Source organism: Seriola aureovittata, chromosome 11 (genome assembly GCF_021018895.1).
Source record: "Seriola aureovittata isolate HTS-2021-v1 ecotype China chromosome 11, ASM2101889v1, whole genome shotgun sequence".
NCBI lineage: Eukaryota > Metazoa > Chordata > Actinopteri > Carangiformes > Carangidae > Seriola > Seriola aureovittata.
The window spans coordinates 2,694,085-2,721,991 of NC_079374.1; the positions used below are offsets into that span (position 1 = coordinate 2,694,085).

Genomic DNA, 27,907 nt, shown 5'->3' on the forward strand with positions numbered 1-27,907 from the left:
TTAAGGTGTAAAATGTTTGCTTTATGGCTATATTAATAAAGTTGTCATAAAGTGAACAGGGTGTATTTAAAAATCAACAAGAGGCACTTGGATTGCTTTATGTGTTTATATAATCGCGATATTCTTACAGTAGTAGTTTGTCATCAAGAATATTGACCTAAACTATAATCAGATAATCTACCATATATTAAGAACTAAGTTTCTACTGTTTACTGTTTGTATTTTATCATGTTCAAAGGAAAAACTGTTTCCTATTAAAGTAAACCAATTAAACACAGTGGTGGGACATATAAACAGAATTTTGAGACAATAACAATATTGAAATAAAAAGCAAGTAAAATGACAAGAGTAAAAACTAATGTTAAATTTATGATTTGAAAGAGGATACTGTGGCCTTAGAGGAGGTCCTCTGGCAGATGAGAGCAGATGCTCTAGGCCGTGACAGAAAAGTCACCCTCACATTTACCTGATTGGGACTCTCTTGAAAAGTTATCAGTACAATTTAAAACAAACTCTTAAACAAACAGAGTAAAGAGGCTGAAACAGGTCTAACGTGATCTCATCTTTTAGTGGTGGTTATTGTCGTCATAATTATTACAGATGAAAGTATCAGTCTTGATAACATACAATCTTTTTATCTTGACAGAACAACCTCTTCAGGTGTTTAGAGATTTCTCTCATTTTAAGTCCATATATGATCGGATTAAAAAGAGGATTATACAAAACTAATTGTAAAGTCATTATCAGACGTACAGTTTTTGGAAAATCAGATTCCAGTCTAACTGTTATGACATCATACGAAATCAAAAAAAAATAGTTGATCAGAACCAGCAGGTGAGGTAAACAGGTCTGTGCTGCTTTATTTCGGACTTCTCCACAACTCTGATAACATACGATAAGTATTCTGGTGTATGTAAAAACTATGAAGAGCAAAGGAAAACAACCAAGATTTAGAAAAATGAACACACCATATGTAGATATCGCTTTTGAACTCACACAAAAAAGTTTGTAAATTGAGTTATTACAATAAATGACTTTCAAAGTAAAGTCACAGAGCTTTTGATTGGCGCTCATTGCTGCTATTCCCACAAGCTGACAAGGAGGGAAAAGCCAGGCTAAAGCCAGGAAGACTTTTATGGTCGTTTTTCTCATGATAGTTGGATATTGCAGAGGTTTACATATAGACACATACCTGTCATAAGACATGGCTGCTAACAGTAAAAACTCTGAACCGATTAAAGTATAAAACAGAAAATACTGAACAAGACAGGCTTCATAAGATATGATCTGTTTTTCAGATAAAAAATCAATCAAAAGCTTTGGGTAGATATTAGTGCTGAGAACAACAGAGTTGATTAACAAAGCTGCAATGAAAACGTACATAGGCTCATGGAGGTTTTGGTGAATCCAGATCAGGTACACAATAGCAGAATTACTGCAAATTATTAGAATATATACTATAAAAACAACCATAAAATAAAGGTATCTATATTTGTGAACTTCCACATGCCCACCAAGAGTTATATATGTTATATTTAAATCCTCATCCATTAAAAAAACTTAAATATGAAATCTTGATTATTGAAAAACGCAGATAATTTAACAGGAATATATGAATAAAAACTGAAAAATAAAAGGTCTTACTTTGAAAATAACAATAACATGTCTCTGTATTGGTTTCTCTTATCCACAGTAATCTGACCTTGAAATTCACTTAGTATATGCTCATGTTTACACCTCAGGAATCAGAAACTGTTGGAGCCTGTGAAATGGTTTTATCAGACAGATTCATCCTCCATGGATCTCATTAAAATTTCCACTAAGAGTGACTAACATGTAAACAACTTTATCAAACTCTGGAGGCCTGAATCCACAGGCGGTTAGATCTGTTTTGAACAGTGTCCATTAAATGACATCATGCTGATCGATCCATTCTTATTTTCACTTAGCTTCATACTCATACTGTATCACTTGGTACCATTTCATTTAGGATAAGAGCAAAGATTGTTTCTTTAGAAAGATGTATCACTCTGTAAAAGGCCAATAAGACTACCCAAAGCAGAATACATCCCATATGACAACTATTTCCTGTTTCATTTGAGATAGAAGTGATGTTTGTTCCCTGGGACAGATGTTGCACTTTCTTTAATGTGCTTTAATGTCGCTTTCACCTGTTGTTGTGGAACCTGGTGAAACCCAATAAGGGAGTGACCATGGGTGTCTACGTCATCTTTTCCAAAGGTCTCAGTTTTCGCCTGACAACCCAAAATGGGGTCAGCAGCGTTTCCCAAAGTTTCAGTTTTCAATGCGTGAAAACTCTTGAGTCGAGTCGACGGGAGGCGAAAACGTAGCAAACGAGATGCGTTTTAAAACAAAAACGTAGTAGTGTGGACGTAGACGTAGGTTATGTTTCTTTATTTTCTTCACTGTATCATTTCCCGTTTTATTTTGTGTTACTCAAATTTTCTCGTTTCAGATCCTTCACTTCCTGCCCTTCTGTATCTCCCGCCCTGTGGTGTTTCAGTTGTTTCATTGTCCTTCCCTCCTCAGTATTTTTAGTTTCTGTCCTCCCACTCCAGCATTAGTTCTTTGTGTTTAGTTTTTCCTGATTTAATGATATGAGCAGGTTTTCCAGATGATCGACTCAAAACAAATTGGACACTACTACACTTACTACTCCTACCACATGGATTTATGTACAATACAAATGTGGTGAGCCATCCATCTGTTAATGGAGGCTTTGAGTTGAGATTCTTGGTACTGAGGTCAAGAATATAGTCCCGTACTTAAGGTTAGTTTTGTCTCAACAAAGAGGAAATGTTATGAACGTTCCTCTCCTCTATGTCATTCTGTCCTGAAAAACATTATTTAATAAATGGATGAAACACATCAGCTTTGTGGTATTCCATCTCTTACAGAGCTCTTATTATGGTTTATTATTGTAGATGTTATGACTTGAACGTTGCAAAGTCAAGAGTTTATTTTGAGAACTTTATTGAAAACATGTTACCACTGCCACACCATCATGGCTTTAACATTTAAAATGTTCACTTTATTCCCATATTGATATTGGTCATAAAGTGAACAACTGATCGGGGTAATTCAAATATTAAAAGCAGAGATTGAGATTTAAAGAGGCAGTTGAAATTATTAGACAAATAAACTAATAATATACAGGAGCCCTGGTTCCAGAAAAGTCTCAGTCCCTCTGGTCTTTAGCCTCCATTCTTGGACTCCACAATTCAGTAACAATGCAGTTATCAGGCGACGCAGTGTTTGAAATATTTTCAATATGATTCTAAAATCAAAACTCTTATAGAAACAGACCAATATAAAGAGGCTGAAACAGGTGTAACATGATCTCATCTCACAGTTGTAGTCATCATAAACTTCATCAATTCACACAGGAATAACATGTATATTATTAATATGGTTCTGTATTTGTTCATCTAAAGCCAGATTAAACATTCAGAATTAACCTTGTGAGTCACAGGGCAGAAATGTTAGATATTGTTGTAATGGTAGAAAATGGTTAATCTCTTTATTACATCTTAGGTATATAAAATAAAATCCTAAGATTAAAAACTTTCCAAGGAACAGATCAGAGAAATTAGCTGTGCATTATTACAGAAGAAATGATCAGCCTTGGTAACATTAGTTCATTTTGTGTAGACATAACAACTGCTTCAGGTGTTTTGATATTTCTTTCATCTTTAGTCCGTAAATGATCGGATTAAATAGAGGGTGATACAAAACCAGTTGTAAAGTTATTATTAATCGAGCAATTTTCGGAATATCAGATTCCAGTCTAACTATAATAACATCATACGAACACAGAAAGGTAAAGTTCATTAAAACCAGCAGGTGAGGTAAACAGGTCTCTGCAGCTTTTTTCCTGACTTCTTTGCAACTGCGATATGTTAAAATAAATATTTTTGCATATGTAAAAAGTATGAAGAGCATGGGAAAAAGTGCAACATTTAGCAAAATGAACACGCCATATATAGATAGTGCTCTTGAACTCACACAGTGAAGATTGTAAATTGAATTATTGCAAAAAATGACTTTCAAAGTAAAGTCACAGAGCTTTTGATTAGCGCTCATCGTTGCTGATGCCACAAGCTGACAAGCAGGGAAAAGCCAAGCTAAAGCCACTAAGACTTCAATAGATCTTTTTGTCATGATAGTTGGATATTGCAGAGGTTTACATATAGACACATACCTGTCATAGGACATGGCTGCTAACAGTAAAAACTCTGAACCACCTAAAGCATAAAACAGAAAATACTGAAGAAGACAAGCTTCATAAGATATGATCTGTTTTTCAGATAAAAAGTCAATCAAAAGCTTTGGGTATATAATAGTGCTGTAAAGAATAGAATTGATTAACAAAGCTGCAATGAAAATGTACATAGGCTCATGGAGGTTTTGGTGAATCCAGATCAGGTACACAATAGTAGAGTTACTGCAGATTATTAAAATATATGCTGTAAACATGATCACAAAATAAAGATATCTGTATTTGTGAACTTCTACATGCCCACCAAGAGTTATATATGTTATATTTAATTCTTCATCCATTAAAAAAGTTACATATGAAATCTTGATCATTGAAATAGGCAGATAATTTAACAGGAATATATGAATAAAAACTGAAAAATAAAAGGTCTTACTTTGAAAATAACAATAACATGTCTCTGTATTGGTTTCTCTTATCCACAGTAATCTGACCTTGAAATTCACTTAGTATATGCTCATGTTTACACCTCAGGAATCAGAAACTGTTGGAGCCTGTGAAATGGTTTTATCGGACAGATTCATCCTCCATGGATCTCATTAAACTTTCCACTAAGAGTGACTAACATGTAAACAACTTTATCAAACTCTGGAGGCCTGAATCCACAGGCGCCGTTAGATCTGTTTTACATTGGTTTGTGACACTGCTCAGATAAATCTCCTGTGAGATCTGGTTTTCATGGATAATGTCATATGTGATTTGGCAGTTGAAGAAGTCAATGATGCATGTCCTTTACTTCATGCTGTTTTTGAAAAACCTCTGGATGTCAGCCACAAGATGCCCTCCATGTCTCTGCCTTTCAAGGCCTGGACTTGGGTAAGGATGGTTTGGGCATCTAATCAGCATGCCTTGTGGATACCTCCATTCGAAATCTATCTATCTATCTATCTATCTATCTATCTATCTATCTATCTATCTATCTACTAGGAAACCTCAGTGTAAGTATTAAGTACTACATCTATTTAATTAGTGCAAGGAGATTGTATAAGGAAGTGCCTTGTTAGGGCTTTAGGAAAGGAGTTGCTCTCAGAAGAGATGAGTCTTCAGGATATTCTTGAAGATGGAGCGGGACGCCCCCTGCTCTAAAAGGATTCGGTAGCTTGTTCCACCATTGGGGAACCTCAACACAACAGAAAAGCTCCAGGCCTCTAGGGGGAGCTCTAAGTGGAACGCCTTGAGCTTCAACCATGAAATAATAACAAAATAAGTGGTCAAATATGTACTGTTGTATGTACATGTCATTGACTAAATATGCGCTAGAACACGTTCATCTTTTGTTCAGAATCAGCTCCTTATCACAGGTAACCGACACGACTTCCTTTTCATTCGTCCCCGCAGCGTCACAGAGCTTTACACAGTGTAGACGCCGAGCGTCTACTGACTTCAACGGGGAAGCAGAGAGTGGGTTGTTCCACTGCAGCAAAACTAGACGGTCATTGGATAAATGCTGGGCTTTGTCCCGCCCATCGGACGCTCAGCGTCTCTGGGGGTCTATGGGACAGTGGGCTGGCCCGGACGCTCGGCTTCTGCATGATGATTGGATGATCTGTCTGAGGCTGAGTCCCTTTTTGATTGACAGCGAAATGAGCGAATCAGCGATCTTGAAGTATAAGCATCCACCGGAGCAGTTTTCAAGTTTTTCATTCCGTTGTTCGGAGTTGATCTGGAGACGTTACTGATCCTCAGCGACTTTGTCTTTGTTAAAAACGACTAGCTTTGTGTTTGGCGACTCTCTTCTGTCACTCTGCGAATTTACATATAAATAAACGGACACATTTTATGATGTAGGCCGAAAAATGAGCTTCCCCTCCTTATAAGACCAGCAGCCGCCACTGTTAGTTAGATATAATTTCCAAAATGACAATTATTGTATGATTAGTAAGAGGTTGCCATAATAATTCAAAGAAACAACAGGAGTTTTTCCAGGAGGAATGTTTTGAAAAAATTTAAAAAACTGTAGACCTCCCACTTTCCCTCACATATTCTTGTGAGATCATACGTGACTCATAGCTTTTAAAATTTGGTTAGAGTGACAGACAACACTACGACTGATATTACAAAATTTCATTTGAGGCATTTATTATCCATTTATCTACTATTTTAAAACACTTGAGTATTATGTTGAATGCAAGTACCCTTTACAAAGGTGAATTTAAGAAATAATGTAGAAATCGAGAAAATGCCCTTAGATCTCAGAGGGTTTAAAAAGTGGCTTGGTTATGTAGCTCTGTTGAAAGATCCACTTTGGATACAAAGGACATCAAATTATCTATTATCAGGCTCCTCTGTTTACACTAGTTTGTTATAAAGGACGTATACGATTTGTAATTATAACAACAACAATAATAATAATGGTGAAAAGCAAAGGGTGTGTCATGTAAAGTTTGTTACCAAATTAATTCAGCATTCAATGTAAACATTCAGTAGCTAATATGACAAATTATAAATTACACCCATGAAATAACAATTACTCATTCATACCTATTTCTGAAACATCCTCTTATCTGTGGCTGACTGTAGGACCAAGTATGGCAAACAATGACCACAGGCCAAGATAAAGCCAGAAAGATTTTGTCAGCTGTTTTGGGTAGATATTTGTGCTTTAAAAAACAGAGTGGATTAACAAAAGCTGCAATGAAAGTGAACATCAGCTCTTGAAGGTTTCTGTGGATCCAAAAAAGGCACAGAGTGGCGATATTACAGCAGATTATTAAAGTATACACTGTAGAAATGATAATAAAATAAAGATATCTGTATTCGTGAATTTCTAGATGCCCAACAATAATCATATATGTTATATGTAATTCTTCATCTATTAAAGAAAATAAATATAAATAAATATAAATAAAAACAACATCAACTTGATGAACTTTAACGTTGTATAGAGTAATGCTGTACAATGATGCACATGTCCAAGTTAAAGAAGTCAACAGTGATGAAACTTCATGCCTCCAGGGTTTGATTCAGTTCTTTACACATTAGAATCTCTTTTAGTGGAGAGTTTAATGAGATCCATGGAGGCTGAAGCAATATTATAAAAACTTTCCACAAACTTAAACAGTTCACTTCCTGAATTTTGGAGATGAACATTTTAAGATCAGGTATCTGTGAATGAAAGAGACACTTCAGTTCGATGTTTGTTATACGGTGAAAGTGAGAACTCTTTTTAATTTACACTCATGTGTACTGGTTGATTAATCTGTCTGTTCTCTTACTTGACATTTATTATCATTATTATCATCATTAAACATTAATGGATGGTGAATATAATGTAACATATATAATTCTCAGTGGGCATGTGGAGGTGCAAAAGTACAGATATCTTTATTTTTTGATTATGTTTACAGTTTATATTCTAATAATTTGCTGTAATTTCACCATCGTGTGTCTTATTTGGATTCACAGAAACCTCCATGAGCCTATGTACATTTTCATTGCAGCTTTGTTAATCAACTCTGTTCTTTTCAGCACTAATATCTACCCAAAGTTGTTAATTGACTTTTTGTCTGAAAAACAGATCATATCTTATTCAGCTTGTCTCTTTCAGTTTTTTTTATTTTATTCTTTGGGTGGTTCAGAGTTCTTACTGTTGTCAGCCATGGCTTATGACAGGTATGTGTCTATATGTAAACCTCTGCAATATCCAACTATCATGAGAAAAACCACTGTGGGCATTTTTCTGGGTTTAGCTTGGCTTGTTCCTGCTTGTCAGATCGCAGTTCCAGCTATACTGAGTGCTGATATGAAACTCTGTAGTTTGTTTTTAAATGGAATTGTTTGTAATAATTCAATTTACAATCTCTACTGTGTGAGTTCAACAACAAGATCTATATTTGGTGTCGTTGCCCTGACAAACATTGCACTTTTCCCTCTGCTGTTCATACTCTTCACATACACCAGGATACTTATAATCTCCTATAGAAGCTGTAAAACTGTCAGGAAAAAAGCTGCACAGACCTGTTTACCTCACCTGCTGGTTTTATTTAGTTTCTCCTGTTTGTGTGCATATGATGTCATTATAGTTCGACTGGGGTCTGAATTTAAAAAAACTGCACGTTTAATCATGACTTTACAAGTGATTCTGTATCATCCTCTCTTCAATCCAATTATATACGGTCTAAAAATGAAAGAAATCTCTAAACACCTGAAGAGGTTGTTCAGTCAAACCAAAGTGATGTGATGTATTAAAAGTGGTGTAACAGTAATAGTGGTGTTAGTGATGTTGATGCAAAATGTCATTTTTCTGTAATAATAATAATAATAATGATACAAAAACAATAACAATGATAAGCGTGTAAGGATCCTTGGAAGGTATTTATTAAAGATGTTTATTATCCTTCATGGAAACAGTTCATTCTAAATCTTGAGTTTGAACAATGTAATGACAAATTCACATGCTCCAGTTATTTAAAAATGTGTTTCTGCACCTTCAGCTCAACTGGTATGGGATGTTTGACTCTATGTCTGGTACGCTGTGAGGATTTCTTCCCTTGCGTATGCTCCTTTCTCCGTTGTCAGACAAAACAACAACGCAGAATAAAGACGCCAACTGATAAAACACACTAATACACTGCAAAAAAACTCTGAGCTACGAGGACTTACTGCCACTAAACGCACCATTCAGGCATTGGTGGTCAAAGGTCAAATGTCACGGTCACGGTGACTGTTCAAAACTGGATTTTGTCCTTGTGAACGCGACGTCGCAGTAACGCCTTGACGGAACGCCTTGAAATTTGGCACGAATATTCACTAGGACTTAAGGATTAACTGAATAGATTTTGGGGGTCAAAGTCAGTGTGACAGCACAAAACAGTTTTTAGCCGTAACTCGAGACTTTACGCATCAATTACAACAAAATTTCACACAAATGTTTAATATTTGATATGATTCTGGATAAACAGAGATGTAACCTGAAACTAGGCTGAGTGGCGGAGGGATACAATTCTAGTCTGTATGTTATTTTCCAGTAAGACAACAATATTAAATTTCATCCAAGAAGAACCATAATTTTGTATAATACAGCAAGTTAAAGAAATCAAACAATGCTGCAACTTCATGCCTCCAGGGTTTGATTAAGTTCTTTACATATTAGAATCTATTCTTGCGGATAGTTTAATGAGATCCATGGAGGCTGAAGCAAAATTATAAAAACCTTCTACAGACTAAAACAGTTCACTTCCTGAATGCTGAAGATGAACTTTCACCAAGTGCATTTTAAGATCAGGTATCTGTGAATGAATGAGACATTTCAGTGCATGTTGGATGTTTGTAATATGGTGAAAGTCAGAGCTCTTTTTTGTTTGTTTTAATCAATTTTTATTCATGTTTGCCGTTTATTTAATCTGCTTGTTTTTACTGAACGTTTACTTGAGACAATATTAATGGATGATGAATATAATGTAACATATATAATTCTCAGTGGGCATGTGGAGGTGCAAAAGTACAGATATCTTTATTTTTTGATCATGTTTACAGTTTATATTCTAATAATTTGCTGTAATTTCACCATCGTGTATCTTATTTGGATTCACAGAAACCTCCATGAGCCTATGTACATTTTCATTGCAGCTTTGTTAATCAACTCTGTTCTTTTCAGCACTAATATCTACCCAAAGTTACTAATTGACTTTTTGTCTGAAAAACAGATCATATCTTATTCAGCTTGTCTCTTTCAGTTTTTTTTATTTTACTCCTTAAGTGGTTCAGAGTTCTTTCTGTTGTCAGCCATGGCTTATGACAGGTACGTGTCTATATGTAAACCTCTGCAATATCCAACTATCATGAGAAAAATAACTGTGAGTATTTTTCTGGGTTTAGCTTGGCTTGTTCCTGCTTGTCAGATCGCAGTTCCAGCTATACTGAGTGCTGATATGAAACTCTGTAATTTGTTTTTAAATGGAATTTTTTGCAATAATTCAATTTACAATCTCTACTGTGTGAGTTCAACAACAAGATCTATATTTGGTGTCATTGCCCTGACAAACATTGCACTTTTCCCTCTGCTCTTCATACTCTTCACATACACCAGGATACTTATAATCTCCTATAGAAGCTGTAAAACTGTCCAGAAAAAAGCTGCACAGACCTGTTTACCTCACCTGCTGGTTTTATTTAGCTTCTCCTGTTTGTGTGCGTATGATGTCATTATAGTTAGAGTTGTGTCTGAGTTTCCAAAAACTGTACGTTTTATTATGACTTTACAGGCGATTCTGTATCATCCTCTCTTCAATCCAATCATATACGGTCTAAAAATGAAAGAAATCTCTAAACACCTGAAGAGGTTGTTCTGTCGAACCAAAGTGATGTGATGTATTAAAAGTGATTTCATGATTTTATGTGTAAGTGAGGCTGATGTACATCATGTCATTTATTCTGTAATAATAATAATGATGATTCAATAATAATAATAATAATAATGATAATTATTATTATTATTATTATTATACAAGAGTGTAATGATCCTTGGGAGGTATTTACTGTGAGCATTTTATGTCCATGCTGTAAAGATGTTCTTTACTAATTCCAATGGAAATAATTAATTGTATCATGAAATGACAAATCCATATGCTCCACCTTTTCAAAATATATTTTTTGATAATTTTGTCTGTTGCAGCTTTATTACTTATTTATGGACAATCTAGCTGTCTGCAGAGGGAGGATGTGAATCTCCATGAGGTTTTTCTGTGCTATAGTGTTTACACATTTCAGCTACAGGAGTCATGGAGAAGGGGTGGGGCTGGGCTTGGGAGGGTGAAACAAACAATTGTTTCATCCAGAATTAGTTTTGACCCTTTGCTTGAACTTTAAAGTCTGACATGACAAGCGCCTGTAAGGCTTTTATACATTGATAAAAAGAGGATCCCGCACACTGTTTTTGTTCAGTATCACAATTTACTGATCGTAATCTTGATCATGAGTTGATAATATAGTTAATATATCAAAGTTGACCTTCGACCATTTGGATATAAAATGTTGTCACTTAATCATTTGATCCTATTAGAAATTTCTGTTCAATTGTAAAATAATCAGCGTTTGAATTTTAGTTATGGCCAAGAGTTATGGCCTAGGGTTTTGTGAGGTCAAAGTAACCTTGACATTTGACCTCGGACCACCAAATTCTTATCAGTTCAGTATCCCTGATGTAAGTGGCAATACAACATACACTTGGAGCATAATCTTGAATTTCATTCAAGAAGAACCATAATGTTGCATAACACAGCATAAGCCCAAGTTAAAGAGGTCAAACAGTGCAGTGACTTCAGGCCTCCAGGGTGCGATTCTTTACATATTACATATTAAAATCTATTTTCGTGGAGAGTTTAATGAGATCCATGGAGGCTGAAGCAATATTATAAAAAACTTTCCACAGACTTAAACACTTCATTTTCTGAATGTTGCAGGTGAACATTGACAAGACCATCCAGACTGCTTTACTGAGACTTCTTTTTAAAATCATTTATCATGTACAAGCCTGAAAGCCTGTTTTATTAGTTTTACAAAGCATTCATGGATGACGAGTTAAATATCACATACATAACTCTTAGCGGGTATGTGGAAGTTAATAAATACAGATATGTTTATTTTTTGATTATGTTTACTATATATATTCTAATAATCTGCTTTAATTCTACTATTGTGTACCTGATCGTGATTCACAAGAACCTCCATGAACCTATGTACATTTTCATTGGAGCTTTGCTTCTGAACTGTGTTCTTTACAGCACTACTATCTACCCAAAACTTCTGATTGATTTTATATCAGAAAAACAGATTATATCTTATTCAGCCTGCATCTTTCAGTTTTTTATAGTCTACTTTATAGGCAGTTCAGAGTTCTTACTGTTGTCAGCCATGGCCTATGACAGGTATGTATCTATATGTAAACCTCTGCAATATCCAACTATCATGACAAAAAACACTATTGTTGTTTTCCTGGTTTTAGGTTGGCTTATACCTGCTTGCCATATTGCAGTCCCAGCAATAGTCAGTGCTAAAACTAAACTGTGTAACTTTACTTTAAAGGGAATACTTTGCAACAATTCAATTTACAGACTTCAATGTGTAAGATCAAGTTTCATTACTACATATGGTGTAATCGCTTTATTAGATCTTGCAATATTCCCTATGCTCTTTATAATTTTCACCTATACGAGGATACTATTAATATCTTATCGAAGTTGTAAAGAAGTCAGGAAAAAAGCTGCAGAGACCTGTTTACCTCACCTGTTGGTTTTAATCAGTTTCTCCTTTTTGAGTGCATATGATATCAGTGTGGCTCGAGTGGAATCCAACTTTTCAAAAACTGCTCGATTAATAATGACACTACAAACAGTTTTGTATCATCCTTTGTTTAATCCACTCATATATGGGCTCAAAATGAAAGAGATTTCTAAACAACTCAAAAGGTTGTTTTGTCCAGACAAAATCATCTGATGTATTAACAAAGATTTTGTAAAGTGCAGTGATTTCTTCTGAACTAATCATGCAGAGATGTGAATTCTGGAATGGTGTTTTATTAAATTAATTTTTTCATTTACATTTGTTTCCATTACTGTTTACTGTTCATTATGGAAACAGTAAAGAGTATCTTGAAAATGAACCATGTAATAACTAATAAGTTCAAGTCATCACAACTTTCATTGTGTTTTTTCACTGTATTTTGATTTACGGTCATTGTCATGTCAATTGGGTGCATTGATGAAGTTCATATTGATTACAAGGTCAATGTTTAAATATTGAATGTCACCAATGTCCTAACAACACTGAGTGTCTATATGTCTGTGTTCCAGAGATCAGAGTATCAATGATGTTTACTGTTTCCTTTTTTTGTCTTCCATTGCTGCGCATGCTGAGTACATAGAAAATGATTGTTTTTTGCTTTAAGCTAATACTTGAAAGTGAATGAGTGTGTGAGGGTAAACGTGTGTGTAGTAGTTGGTGCTTCAGCATCTGTTATGATTTTATTATCAGAGATCTGATAGTCAACACTTTGAAAAAGAAAAAGAACCATACTGTGGCTGTCAGGTAGTTATTTCCTTATGATTTATGGAAAACAGTGCTGGACAGTACATTTACTCAAATACTGTACAGAAGTAGAATTTTAAGGAACTAGTATTTCCATTCAATGGCACTTTACAGATCTGCTCCACTATATCTCAGTGGGAAATACTGTAGTTTTTACGGCACAATATTTATGTGACAGCTAGAGGTACTAATTACGTTTCTGGTTAAGAATTATTATTTATAATTAAGAATTTTGCAAACTTATGGTTTCAGTTCAGTAACTGTTCAAATTATTCAATATTTCACAAAAAATAAAATTGCAAAACAAATCAGTGTGATGACCCCTCAGATTTATCTTGTGACCCTTTGGAGGGGCCTGACCCTTAGATTGGGAACCACAGGACTGAACTATCTAGCGGTATAAAACGTTGTTAGAACCTGCAGCTACAACAATACAATCTTATAATGTCAAACAAATCAGAGCTCAGTTACAGGAGACTGTTCGCTGCACAATGACATACTTTTACTACTGATACTTTAAGTACATTTGCTGATCATACTTTTACTTAAGTATACAGTAAAATATTTACTTAAGTAAGAATTGGAATCCATGATTTTAACTGTAATGGAGTATTTTCACATTGTAACCAGACTAGGTCACGAGCTAGGTTATGTCTGGACCATGTCCTATTTGCATTCAGTCTAGTAGCAGCTGGTTTCAGCTCTTTTTCTGTTTGTTTATTGGGTGATTTTTGAAAATGTGACAAAAGCACTAAGTTTGCAACCCTGCTTCTTCACCAAAATCATTTTGAAAGAACCACCACCAATGGAGAAACTCCAACACTTAACCTGCAAACGAATAGTTTAACCTTATCAGTCAGTCAGTCAGCGTCATTTGCGTTTATAGGGCTGGCCCTGAAAGGTGAAGCGAGCACTCTTATCTCCACCGATTTGCAAGGCCTGTTGTATCTTTTATCATCAGGAGAGGACAAGAAGTTGTTTTTTAGGAGGCAAAAGCAGCTATCGAAACCAAAGAACCAAGAGTCAGGAAAGACAGGATTTGATAATGGTGAGAACAACACTTATCCAGCATCACATAGACCAGCGAGAGAACTGTGGTTTAGACACCTGGTGAGAATGTCTACTGACCAACCAGCTGCTTGAGCTAATCTAGATCTAGACCCAGAAGCAGACCGAGGAAGTGCTGGATCAACAGGGTCAGAGAAACCCTACAGAAAATCAAGATGTCCATCACTGAGGCAGGAAAGCCTGCTGGTAAATATGTATGTCAGTGCATACTCAACACACATTTAGACACATTTACTTTCCACAGGTGGTATTCATAGATTCTGCTAGGAAGCTTGGTGAGGGGCATGTTTCCTTCTTCCTCAGTGTCTGCTGCGCCTCATGAAAGTTTCACTGTTGATCTATTATCTGTTGTGCAATCAAGGTAGATTAAGATTCAATGACCTCTATTGATTCCATTGAGCACTGTGTCCAAAGTGCTAGAATCCTCTTCTCCTGCACAAGATTCGGCCTTGCAGTTATCATAAGAGGTTTGGACCCTTCAGGTGGTTCCCAATCGTTGAACAGTAGCTAGGGAAATTTGATATCTCCCAAGGGATCAGGTTGGAGACAAATTCGGTTGGTCTTCCTTTCTCCTCACCTTCAGGGACACCGACAATCTTGATGTTGATGCAACTGGATAGCTCCCCTTGGTCTGAGAGCTAAGCTAGTTATTCAAGTGATTCATTTGATTGAATTTGATGCCCATGATCCACGGTTTGATTTTTTATGGAAAGTCTCTTCAACTGAAGTTTTCTTGTTAGCTTGGTCGTAGCTAGTTGTTACACTGGTTGGTGGGCATGTACTTTTACCAGACATACTTGTTTTCAACTTTATCTAAGTCTCTGAGCAACTTTACAGAATCTAGCATTCAAAGTGAGTGTTTTTAACTAAAAAATGTGTGTGACAAGGTCTTGTAAAAACCTGTCTACACTGTGCGCATCTTATTAGCGCACCCCTGTTGTTGGAAAGTTTCATGAGATCCTTAGAGGCTGAAGAAATCTAAGATAAACTCTCCACAGACTGTAACTGTTCACTCTCGGTTTTGGAGATGAGAGTACATCAAGTTAATTTCGAGGTCTGGTATCTGGGAATGAATAACATAATCCAGTAAAGGTTATATGTTGGTGTAATCGTATAAGTGAGACTTCTTTTTGAATGTACATTGTTTACATACTATAACATGGTTTATTACTGAACATTTAGTTTTACAAAGCATTCATGGATGACGAGTTAAATATCACATACATAACTCTTAGCGGGTATGTGGAAGTTAATAAATACAGATATGTTTATTTTTTGATTATGTTTACTATATATATTCTAATAATCTGCTTTAATTCTACTATTGTGTACCTGATCGTGATTCACAAGAACCTCCATGAACCTATGTACATTTTCATTGGGGCTTTGCTTCTGAACTGTGTTCTTTACAGCACTACTATCTACCCAAAATTTCTGATTGATTTTATATCAGAAAAACAGATTATATCTTATTCAGCCTGCATCTTTCAGTATTTTATATTTTACTTTTTAGGTAGTTCAGAGTTCTTTCTGTTGTCAGCCATGGCCTATGACAGGTATGTATCTATATGTAAACCTCTGCAATATCCAACTATCATGACAAAAAACACTGTTGTTGTTTTCCTGGTTTTAGGTTGGTTTATACCTGCTTGCCATGTTGCAGTCCTAGCAATAGTCAGTGCTAAAACTAAACTGTGTAACTTTACTTTAAAGGGAATATTTTGCAACAATTCAATTTACAGACTTCAATGTGTAAGATCAAGTTTCATTACTACATATGGTGTTATCTCTTTATTTGATCTTGCAATATTCCCTATGCTCTTTATAATTTTCACCTATACGAGGATACTATTAATATCTTATCGAAGTTGTAAAGAAGTCAGGAAAAAAGCTGCACAGACCTGTTTACCTCACCTGATGGTTTTAATCAATTTCTCCTTGTTGAGTGCATATGATGTAAGTATAGCTCGAGTGGAATCCAACTTTTCAAAAACTGCTCGATTAATAATGACTCTACAAATAGTTTTGTATCATCCTTTGTTTAATCCACTCATATATGGGCTCAAAATGAAAGAGATTTCTAAACACCTCAAAAGGTTGTTTTGTCCAGACAAAATCATCTGATGTTTTAACAAAGATTTTGTAAAGTGCTGTCATTTCTTCTGAACTAATCATGCAGAGATGTGAAATCTTGAATGGTATTTTATGTACATTTGTTTCCATGACCGTTTACTGTTAATTATGGAAACAGTAAAGAGTATCTTGAAATTGAACCATATAATAACTAATAAGTTACATTATCAAGTCATCACAACTTTCATTTTCACTGAATCATTGTATATAGCTTTACTGAGCCCTGTTTACAAGTGACAACATTTACATTGTTATTATTGTCTTTGGGTGTATTGATGAAGTTCACATTGGCTATAAGGTCAGCAATGTAAGACCTGACAACAGTGAAAGTATCTATATGTGTTCCACAGATTCTTCTCACTTTTTGTACTTGATAGACTTGTACCAATGTACCAATGTATACTTCTAGGATTTGATGTTTACTGTTCCCTGTTTTTGTCTTTCCGTGCTGTACATGCACAATTATATTTTTTTGCTTTAAGCTAATAGTTGAAAGATCCTGTGTGCTTGGATGGAGAAAGATGTGTGTGCATGTCGTGAGGGTAAATGTGTGTGGTATTTGGTAATGAAGTCAGAGATGTTGCAGCAAATGGCAGATTTCTAGGCAACAAAACATTTTTTAACCTAAAAACTGATAAGTTTTAAAAAGCTAAAATGAACCCTATTGTTGTTGTCAGGTAGTTATTTGCTTATTATTCATAAACAGTCAAATATCGTGGGCTCGCCACTAGCAGTGTGATGAGATTTCGTGCCACAAGATCTTGCGATATTAAAACGTTGAGGTGAAAAGCTGTCTCGCAATATCAGTAGCTAACATTACAGAGTCTGACGGTGAAGAAACCCCTGTCACTTTTAAATTGTTTGTGTGGCACCCTTTTGGGTACCTGGTGGAAACAATAAACAACGACAGAGTGACAGACAAGGCACGAACAATATGAAAGCACTGTAAGAAAATAGTGCCATACACAGTAGCCAACACGAGCACTATGCAAAGACACCTAAAGAACCTCCACAGCTCTCTACTAAAATCAACCGCGCCTGTGAAGAAAACACTGAAAGGCCAAACAAGCCTGACAAATGCCTTTGCATCTCAACTTCCACAGTCAGGTGCTACAGCCACAGCAATAACGATAGACATTGGCAAATCCCAAAATTTGGGATTTCAGCGACTCCACCATCCCATCACACGCACATTTTGCTTGCACGGTGGTCTCAAACCTCTACAGACCCTGAAATGTTCGATTTGTGGAAAGGCGTTCAGTTAGAAGGTCACACATAGCTTCAATTACAAGCTAGAAGCTCATGCATATTTCACGCACAGTTATAAGGTCTGAAGAGAATCAGGAGAAATCATACAGGAGAGAAGCCAGTCAGTTGAGTTTGTGGCAAAACCCTTTACAGTGCGTATATTGTTCTGTCTTTTACTACATATGATAATTCATACTCAGAAAGTAGAACTTAAATGACATTCATTACAAGATGATTAGTTAAAACATTTCCACGCACCTGCATTGTTTTGCATTTTGTGACTTCCAGCTGAATAAAAGACTATTTTTCTACTAATTTTTGTCATTTTTTTTGTCAAGTTTTCTTAAAAATAGTGTTAAAATATTGTCTCGTTCTTGTGAACCCAATATTGTGTATTGTCTCGTCTCATGAGCTGAGTGTATTGTCACATTCCTACTCACCACACAGAATGGGACACACTATTTAAGTCAGATTTTGTGTATCTGTGAGACAACTTGAACATCTGTAAATCTACTCTCTTCTGCCCCCCCCCCAATGTTCTGCCAGGTGTTAGAGTCTGTTAATAGCTGTTCTGTTTCACAGGAGCTACCTGGCTCTACTTTGTACACTAGGTTTGGTTTGTGTGACTTCTTTGTGTCAAAATAGTTCAGTTTATTTAACGTTTTTTGAACATCTGCATCCTGTAGGACGGCAAATGTATTTATCACTATGCTGCTGTGAACAGGGCACACAGGAATTTGGGCTTGGAGTGGTTGTTAGTGGCCATGCTTGTTTGAGAACTGGATCATGGACCTGTCGTATTCTTCAAATCATTCTAGTGAAATTTATTGACAGCAGGTTGTGCCTTTTTCTAAGCCTTAGCTCAGACTGTATAGTCTCGGTCATTTGGTGGAAAGAAATCCTGCTTCACATCTACATATTGATTAAGATCCTGTAAATTGTTGTTGAATGCGACCCCACCCACCCACACCCCCTCCATAATTCACGTAGCTGATTCAGGTGACTGAATCATGGAAAGTATGGCCCACAGTATCACATTTGTATAGCCCAGTATCACATAAATGTTACCGATGGGCTTTACAGGCCCGCTGTAGCAGCAGTCTTGAATCCAGTCCTGCTTTCCTAATAAGACAACGTAAAAACTCCAACGTTACTGTAACATTAACTGTTTCCATGACGAAGAGTGAAGGGGATCTTCAATGTTTAGAAACAAATCTTTACATTAACTTCCAAATATCAAAACAGTGACATCTCTGCATTATTATGACAAAAGAAATTACTGTACATAAGCAACACTAACACCACTGTTCCTGAAACATAACGTCTTTAATACATCACATCACTTTGGTTTGACTGAACAACCTCTTCAGATGTTTAGAGATTTCTTTCATTTTTAGACCATATATGATTGGATTGAAGAGAGGATGATACATAATCACTTGTAAAGTCATGATTAAACGTGCAGTTTTTGGAAATTTAGACCCCAGTCGAACTATAATGACATCATATGCACACAAACAGGAGAAACTGATTAAAACCAGCAGGTGAGGTAAACAGGTCTGTGCAGCTTTTTTCCTGACAGTTTTACAGCTTCTATAGGAGATTATAAGTATCCTGGTGTATGTGAAGAGGATGAAGAGCAGAGGGAAAAGTGCAGTGACTATCACAGCAAAAACACCAAATATAGATCGTGTTCTTGAACTCACACAGTGGAGATTGTAAATTGAATTATTACAAAAGATTCCATTCAACGTTAAATTACAGAGTTTCATATCAGCACTCATTATTACTAGAACTGAAATATGACAAGCAGGAACAAGCCAAGCTAAACCCAGAAAAATACTCACAGTGGTTTTTCTCATGATAGTTGGATATTGCAGAGGTTTACATATAGACACATACCTGTCATAAGCCATGGCTGACAACAGTAAGAACTCTGAACTTCCTAAAGAATAAAATAAAAAAAACTGAAAGAGACAAGCTGAATAAGATATGATCTGTTTTTCAGACAAAAAGTCAATTAACAACTTTGGGTAGATATTAGTGCTGAAAAGAACAGAGTTGATCAACAAAGCTGCAATGAAAATGTACATAGGCTCATGGAGGTTTCTGTGAATCCAAATAAGACACACGATGGTGAAATTACAGCAAATTATTAGAATATAAACTGTAAACATGATTAAAAAATAAACATATCTGTATTTTTGCACTTCCACATGCCCAGTAAGAGTTATATATGTAACATTAAGTTCATCCTCCATTAATCCTGTCTAATAATAATAAATGTCAAGTAAGAGAACAGTTTAATTAATTAATCAGCATACACGAGTGTTAATTAAAAAAGAGCTCTCACTTTCACCATATTACAAACATCCAACTTGCACTGCAGTGTCTTGTTCATTCACAGATACCTGATCTTAAAATGCACTTGGTGAATGTTCATCTCCAAAAAGCAAGTCCTCATCAAGTGAACTGTTTAAGTTTGTGGAAGGTTTTTATAATATTGCTTCAGCCTCCATGGATCTCATTAAACTCTCGACTAAAAGAGATTCTAATGTGTAAAGAACTGAATCAAACCCTGGGGGCATGAACTTTCATCACTGTTGACTTCTTTAACTTGGACATGTGCATCATTATACAGCATTACTCTATACAAATTTAAAGTTCATCAATATGGAAATAAAGTTGATATTTTTCCAAGTGTTTGTTTTAACAGATGCCCATGGAAATAATTATTTCTGTCAATTGAACCACAGACCTTAATGAACAACATTAAAAAGTATCCATAAGCATCCTTCAGGTGAATCTCTGCCTTCTTAGATGAAATTCAATATTGTGGTCCAAGTGCATACAGAGCTACCACTCTTATCAGGAATAATGGTGTTTAAACATGTATATTTGGGATACACCGATCAAACAGTTTCACTCAATTTGGTTCTGATTTCTTCCAAAACCGAATGCCTGAATGGGAGGCAGAGGAAGTGGTATCTGCCAAACACTGTGGTGTGCAGGGATTACTTGTGTCAGTTCGTAGTGCTGGGCTCCAACCACTTTTGGAGTAACATCTTCCAAGGTGGTAAGCGGGTAGTGTGATATTTTATTTGCCTTGTGTAGATCGCTGAACAAACATAGTCTGGTACGTAGATTTCTGCTGATGCAGCAGATCGTAGGGTCAGAATTTGTCAGCGGCTTGACCTGCCTTGAGTCAACAGTCCAGGCTGCTGGTAGTGGTGGTGGTTTAATGGTGTAGGGAAAGTTTTCTTGGCACACTCTGGACCCTTAATACTAATCAATCATGGTTTGAATGTTACCGCCTATATGAGTAACATTTTGTATCTGTAGCCGCTCAAGGTATGATTGCTGACATGTCTATTTTATCTCTGTGATCCTCATTGTTAAAGAACACTTGCTATCATCGCTAGTAACCAGAGGTGTCACGAAAACAAAGAAATCTTAGTAATGATATTTATAAATCATGTTCTGAGGAGTATAACTTTAAGTAATCACAGAAGAATGTAAAGAGACTAATGCCACCTATAGCTAGAGTTTGATGATGAAACTGATGATGGCAGCTCTTGATTGAGGAGCTAATGAGATCCATGGAGGGTGGGGGCAAGTCTCATAAAATCTTTCCGCTGACACACTCAATGCAATCTCTCACATCTGGAGATCAAAGTGCATTGTCAGATATCTGTAAATGAATGAGGTGCATTCTGTGTATATGAAATTCCTCATAAGAGACTTTTATTTTTAGTTTTTATGCCTGTTGTATTCATTAATGTCTAATTTTTAATGGGTGATGAATTTAATGTAACATATATAACTCTTGGTGGGTATGTGGAAGTGAACAAATACAGATATCTTTATTTTGTGATCATGTTTACAGTTTATATTCTAATAATCTGCAGTAATTCTACTATTGTGAGTCTTATCTGGATTCACAAAAACCTCCATGAGCCTATGTACATTTTCATCGCAGCTTTGTCACTGAACTCTGTTCTTTTCAGCACTACTATCTACCCAAAGCTTTTCATTGACTTTTTATCTGAGAAACAGATCATATCTTATTCATCTTGTCTTTTTCAATATTTTATATATTACTCACTGGTTGGTTCAGAGTTCTTACTGTTGTCAGCCATGGCCTATGACAGGTATGTGTCTATATGTAAACCTCTGCAATATCCAACTATCATGACAAGAACAACCATAAGTATTTTACTGCTTTCAGCTTGGCTTATACCTGCTTTACATGTTGTGGTGGCTGTTGCACTGGGTCATGAGAAAAAACTCTGTAACTTCACTTTGAAAGGAATTTTTTGTAACAATTCAGTCTTGAAACTTCACTGTGTGAGTTCAAGAGTTATATCAATATATGGTTTGGTTGTTTTGCTAGATGTTGCACTTGTTCCTGTGCTTTTCATACTCTTCACATACACAAAGATACTTATAATATTATATCGAAGCAGTAGAGAAGTCAGGAAAAAAGCTGCACAGACTTGTTTACCTCACCTGTTGGTTTTAACCAGCTTCTCCTGTTTGTGTGCATATGATATCATTAACGCTCGACTGGAATCTGATTTTCCAAAAACTGTACGTTTAATCATGACTTTGCAAGTGGTTTTGTATCAACCTCTCTTTAATCCAATTATATATGGACTGAAAATGAAAGAAATTTCCAAACACCTGAAGAGGCTGTTCTGTCAAGTCAAACAAGGCTAAATAATGTTCATTCACTCTGTAATAATCATGCAGAAATGTGATTTCTCTGATCCTTGGAAGTCATTTAATATAATAACTTCTCTATATTTCTAATACTCGAAAGGACTATCAACAGGTTAAACAGTGTAATGATTAATGATTAATTTGCTGCTCTCTATAACTATTCATCCCATACATTGTTAGAGGAAGCCTGTTCCCAGTAATCACATTCATAGTAACTGTCGTATAATTATGTTTCAATGTAATGATCACGTGCAGATGTTAGTATTTTAAACATAAAAAATATCAGCAATATATGTTTTGTAATATGTGTAATTTCAAATTGTTTATGTAACAATAACAGTTTGTGTGTCTGTGTGTCTGTTTATGAACCAAGTCTTGGGAGAGCTGTAAGTTTTACTATTTCATAATAATTTACTCTTCAACTTTCTGTGAGAAAATATAAATAAAAACTTAAAATTAACTAAACCACATTGTTCTTGCCGTAAAATAAGGATCTCATCATTCATATCCAGTTAACCGCCATTAGCTCATCTGCTATGTGTCTGCGGCGCATATACAACAGGGAACAGGATAACCAACCCTCTGAGCAAACTAAGTTAAGCAGAGTGGATGGCAGTCCTGCAACCTAAATGACCATATGCTGTATTTAGGCCACAGTTTATTGGACTGTGGAGACTCATGACAGCTAATGTAGCAGCTATCATCTATGTTATTTTTTGACTGAGAATAATCCTTTCTGCATGTTGTAATAATCACATCCTATAAAAACAAAAATTAGCCCTGTTTTAAGTGCCCTCAAGTGCACCTTGTTCATGCTGAGACAGTTTTCATATTCATTTAGCATGGAAGGCCAGAGGTGCTTATGAGGTGCATTTGGAAACAGGGTGGGATTAGGAATTATCCATTATCGTACACTATAGACGAGCATGTTAGGGGCTGGTGATGGTTGTGGCCACTCACATTTCCTCCTCCCATCCCTTTTAAAAGCAGTGCTTCCCCCTCTTCCATACACTGATGTTTGGTAAGTGAGTTATGGTCAGAAAACTCAGTTTACATGGCAACCACATTACAACGTACCAACAGCATACGCCCTAATGGTAGGCCATACCCTGCTGCTTTCCCACTGCGGCACATCGCCCACTATACCTCAGGGAAATGCGTGCACTGTTATCATGTAGTGGTGTAGCTAATGCTAACTAGCCAGATGTCTGCAGATGACGAGAAACACAAAAAGCAGGACATACATACTTTACATGCAGATCTGTGCTGAAACTAATTATTTAAACGAGTATTTCTATGGTGTATTGAAGCATCAGGTATTTATTTATAGGTAATTATTCCTGTTCTACTGTCTGGAACATGAAGTGTTAAAAATGTAAGATTGTTTCTGCTACATTGCTCAGTGGAACTGTCCTCCTATAAACAAGCCGTCTGTGCAGCAGCTTATTTCGAACCATGGTTACTTTTTTATTGTTAGGCGACCTCTAGTGGCTGTAGTAATTATGACTGGGGCAGAGGAGGAAGTTGGGTGAGGTAGTATGTGCAACTGGGGCCACAACTGGGGATATTTATTTTACAGCAAGAACAAAGTGATTTAGTTCATTTCCATTTTTTATTAATTATTTATTTTTCTCACAGAAAGTTTCAGATTAAATTATTATAAAATGGTAAAAGTTACAGCACTTCCAAGTCTTGGTTCCTAAATAGAAACAGACACAAACTCTTACTGTTTCTTAAACAATTTGAAATTACACATATTGCAAAAGGGCAATGTTAGTAGCCTACCACAAAAAAGAAGAAAAATGCAATAAAGAAACACAGTTATTTTCTCCTGTTTAAGGCTGTAAAGACCTACAGTTACTGATCAGAATTACTGCTCTGTCTCCTTATAGTGGTTTACAGGAAACTGCTCAGAGTATGACATTAAACCATAGAGTGTTATCTTGATTGTTAACACCAAGGAGGATGAGAAGCAAAATTTTCCTTCATTCTTTATGGCAGACCAAGTGCTAAATGTAGTGAATAAAACAAGGTACTTAGGTCACATCATCAGGGATGTTATGTGTGATGATGATGTGCAGCGCCATTGTTGTAATGCAAAAGCCAACATGCAGGCACGCAAACTTCATATGTGTACAGATCATGTGAAAACAGCCCTTTTTAGTGCCTACTGAAAGTAATGTTCCCATCTTTCATGCTTTGCTGAGGAATTTATGTATAGATCTGCATGTGTCAATTAATTGCATCAAAAAATGTGATAATTAAGGTCTTAACTGAGCCCACACTAAGTGACACAAGGTACTCCTCTTGTTTCTGGAAACATTGGATTAAATACCTGTATGTGCTGTAATTACTGTGGATTTATACATTATTTTTTAAGTAATTACTTTACTGATATGGAACCATGTATCTGAAATAAAGTTACTAATAATACTATCCCTACTCCTACTACTAGTACTACATTATATATTGCTTAAATTTTCTGTAATTAATATCGACAATCCTTGTGAACTTTATCATTACACTGAAACATAATGATACTTGGGAAGTGTTACTGGGAACAGGCTTCCTCTAACCCTGTAGGGATGAATAGTTATACAGAGCAGCAAGTTAATCATTACACTGTTAAAGCTGCTGATATTCCTTAATGTGTATTAGTAATATAGACATTATTATATTAAATGACTTCCAAGGATCAGAGAAATCACATTTTTGCATGATTATTACAGAGTGAATGAACATTATTTAGCCTTGTTTGACTTGACAGAAAAAACTCTTGAGGTGTTTGTAAATTTCTTTCATTTTTAGACCATATATAATTGGATTAAAGAGAGGTTGATACAAAACCACTTGCAAAGTCATTATTAAATGTGCAGTTTTTGGAAAATCAGATTCCAGTCGAACTATTATGATATCATATGCACACAAACAGGAGAAGCTGATTAAAACCAACAGGTGAGGTAAACAAGTCTGTGCAGCTTTTTTCCTGACTTCTCTACTGCTTCGATATAATATTATAAGTATCTTTGTGTATGTGAAGAGTATGAAAAGCACAGGAACAACTGCAACATTTAGCAAAACAACCAAACCATAAACTGATATCACTCTTGCACTCACACAGTGAAATTTCAAGACTGAATTGTTACAAAAAATTCCTTTCAAACTGAAGTTACAGGGTTTTTTCTCACGACCCAGTAAAACAGGCACCACAACATGTAAAGCAGGTATAAGCCAAGCTGAAAGCAGCAAAATACTGATGGTTTTTCTTCTCATTATAGTTGGATATTGCAGAGGTTTACATATGGATACATACCTGTCATAGGACATGGCTGTTAACAGTAAGAACTCTGAACCACCTAAAGAGTAATATATGAAATACTGAAAAAGACAAGCTGTATAAGATATGATCTGTTTTTCAGATAAAAAGTCAATGAAAAGCTTTGGGTAGATAGCAGTGCTGAGAAGAACAGAGTTCAGTGACAAAGCTGCAATGAAAATGTACATAGGCTCATGGAGGTTTTGGTGAATTACAATAAAACACACAATAGTGGAATTACTGCAGATTATTAGAATATAAACTGTAAACATGAGTAAAAAATAAACATATCTGTATTTATTCAAATCTACAAAGCCACCAAGCATAATATACGTTATATTTAATTCATTATCCATTTAAGATTCTCCAGCATTAAGAAATTATGGATAAAACAGACAGAATGTGTAACAAGCATGCATGAATAAAATTGAAGAGATGAAGTCTCACTTTGACTTCTTTTAATTATAACCTATGTTAAATTGTCCTGTTCATTTACAGATACCTGAGTTTGAAACCGCCTTGAGCGACTGTTCATCTCCATAATTCAGAAAGTGAACTGTTGTGTGAGGAAGATTTTTTATGATATGTATTAGTCCTCCAAGGATCTCATTAAATTCTTCATGAACAACTTCATCAGCTCTCATCAGGCCTGAAATTATGAGGCAATCCATGTGTACAGTTTTTTCAACCAATTTTACAACCCATTATACTACGTTACTTCATTCTCATGAAATGCAATTCCAACTGATATAGAGGGGTGATTCATATTTTTAATATTATATTTTATGCTTCATGTCTCTGCTTTCACAGAAAGACCCTTTTCGCGCCTACTTCATGATTACGTCACATTGTTAGCTGGAGGCAAAACAAAACTGGTGGCAAATACAGCTAAATGACCATATGGACTGAAAATGAAAGAAATTTATAAACACCTCAAGAGGTTATTCTGAAAAATTGTGTAATTTATTGGCTCTGATAACTGTTGTTAAATGTATTTCAAAAATCCTGAAGGTGTCAACACTCCAGTAACATGAATTATTTTATTATTATTATTTTGAGCTCATTGCTTTTCTGCTGGTGGTCTTCATCAAGGTGACTTTGCCAGTGCAACAGAAAATCTGTATGCTATTTTCTATTCTACTCCAGTTTGTTTTTGTTTCACAGTAGAAAAGCACTGTAGAGCCCAATGTACCACTAATGTCTTCCATACTGGCGACATTGTTTCTTGGTGTATCGTTTAAGTTTATAATTGATGTTCACATTTGATTGATTTGGTAGACAATGTGAAATTTGGTGCCCTGCGAGAGTCTAACATTCTTGGAGTTCAATGTCCTCCTTGAAACACTGAGAGTTTTTCCAACCTTTAAGCAACTCTATCTTTAACTTTTGGCCTCCAGAGTTTGATGACGCTGTTTATGTGTTAGCAGGTGTTGTTTTCTCCATTTATTCCTGCATTGTCCTTAAGTTACTGTAATAAATTCATATGCAGTACCTTCCTACTGGTGTGGTGTCCATTATTATGTTCGGTGTTTGAGCCAGCCGTAACAAGGTTTAGGAACAATGTGGCAAAAGTTGGACCCACAGTGTGACTCACTGAAGCCATGGCAACATTACACTTCCTGTTTGTAGAAAAACTTCACATCTGTTCACACGAATAAAGACTTTAAACATTTAACTTTTCCATTTATGCTGTTGTCATTTGTCATGACTGAAACCTGCCAAGGACTGTAGCTTGTACCAATTCAGGGGGTGCATCCTGCGGAGGACACAGTCTACGAAGGTGTGGCCCTTCGTAGACATCGTGGACTGTGAAGGCCAAACCAAAATGAGAGGTCCACAGAGAATTTGTGGTGTGTGTCAGCAGCTGTGTACTCCCTCACTGTTGCATCTCAATGCGCAACCTTGACAACACGTAACTTTTTTTTCACAAAAACTACAGGTTTTAAGGGCCTTGGTTTTAAAAGTTGTACCGTTAGCTGTTGAACTGAGATGAAACCCAATGCTTACATTGGAAGGTATAATCCTCAGGCTCAGTGTTGTTTGCTTTCATTACCAGCGTGCAATGAATTTTGGGATAAGTTGGGCCTCAAATGATCCAC

The 27,907-nt window shown here is 35.9% G+C and overlaps 9 protein-coding genes across 9 annotated transcripts; 5 read left to right on the forward strand and 4 right to left on the reverse strand.

Annotated features, from left to right (window-relative positions):
* Positions 1 to 609: 609 nt before the first annotated feature.
* Positions 610 to 1,563, reverse strand: LOC130177617 (olfactory receptor 2T27-like). The gene has a single exon (XM_056389511.1). It carries the CDS (start codon positions 1,549 to 1,551, stop codon positions 610 to 612), a length of 942 nt encoding a protein of 313 aa, XP_056245486.1. The 5' UTR covers positions 1,552 to 1,563.
* Positions 1,564 to 3,654: 2,091 nt separating this feature from the next.
* LOC130177795 (olfactory receptor 11A1-like) lies at positions 3,655 to 4,581 on the reverse strand. Its single transcript, XM_056389749.1, has one exon. The coding sequence runs from the start codon at positions 4,579 to 4,581 to the stop codon at positions 3,655 to 3,657; it is 927 nt and encodes a 308-aa protein (XP_056245724.1).
* A 2,969-nt stretch (positions 4,582 to 7,550) lies between these two features.
* Positions 7,551 to 8,477, forward strand: LOC130177786 (olfactory receptor 11H2-like). The gene has a single exon (XM_056389740.1). It carries the CDS (start codon positions 7,551 to 7,553, stop codon positions 8,475 to 8,477), a length of 927 nt encoding a protein of 308 aa, XP_056245715.1.
* Positions 8,478 to 9,633: 1,156 nt separating this feature from the next.
* On the forward strand, positions 9,634 to 10,605 carry LOC130177789 (olfactory receptor 11A1-like). The gene has a single exon (XM_056389743.1). The coding sequence runs from the start codon at positions 9,679 to 9,681 to the stop codon at positions 10,603 to 10,605; it is 927 nt and encodes a 308-aa protein (XP_056245718.1). The 5' UTR covers positions 9,634 to 9,678.
* Positions 10,606 to 11,803: 1,198 nt separating this feature from the next.
* Positions 11,804 to 13,650, forward strand: LOC130177751 (olfactory receptor 13C2-like). Its single transcript, XM_056389684.1, has one exon. The coding sequence runs from the start codon at positions 11,804 to 11,806 to the stop codon at positions 12,728 to 12,730; it is 927 nt and encodes a 308-aa protein (XP_056245659.1). The 3' UTR covers positions 12,731 to 13,650.
* A 1,936-nt stretch (positions 13,651 to 15,586) lies between these two features.
* On the forward strand, positions 15,587 to 16,675 carry LOC130177787 (olfactory receptor 13C2-like). The gene has a single exon (XM_056389741.1). The coding sequence runs from the start codon at positions 15,587 to 15,589 to the stop codon at positions 16,511 to 16,513; it is 927 nt and encodes a 308-aa protein (XP_056245716.1). The 3' UTR covers positions 16,514 to 16,675.
* Positions 16,676 to 19,104: 2,429 nt separating this feature from the next.
* Positions 19,105 to 20,031, reverse strand: LOC130177618 (olfactory receptor 6N2-like). Its single transcript, XM_056389512.1, has one exon. The coding sequence runs from the start codon at positions 20,029 to 20,031 to the stop codon at positions 19,105 to 19,107; it is 927 nt and encodes a 308-aa protein (XP_056245487.1).
* Positions 20,032 to 21,544: 1,513 nt separating this feature from the next.
* LOC130177619 (olfactory receptor 6N2-like) lies at positions 21,545 to 22,489 on the forward strand. The gene has a single exon (XM_056389513.1). It carries the CDS (start codon positions 21,563 to 21,565, stop codon positions 22,487 to 22,489), a length of 927 nt encoding a protein of 308 aa, XP_056245488.1. The 5' UTR covers positions 21,545 to 21,562.
* A 2,748-nt stretch (positions 22,490 to 25,237) lies between these two features.
* On the reverse strand, positions 25,238 to 26,164 carry LOC130177620 (olfactory receptor 11A1-like). The gene has a single exon (XM_056389515.1). The coding sequence runs from the start codon at positions 26,162 to 26,164 to the stop codon at positions 25,238 to 25,240; it is 927 nt and encodes a 308-aa protein (XP_056245490.1).
* Positions 26,165 to 27,907: the final 1,743 nt, after the last annotated feature.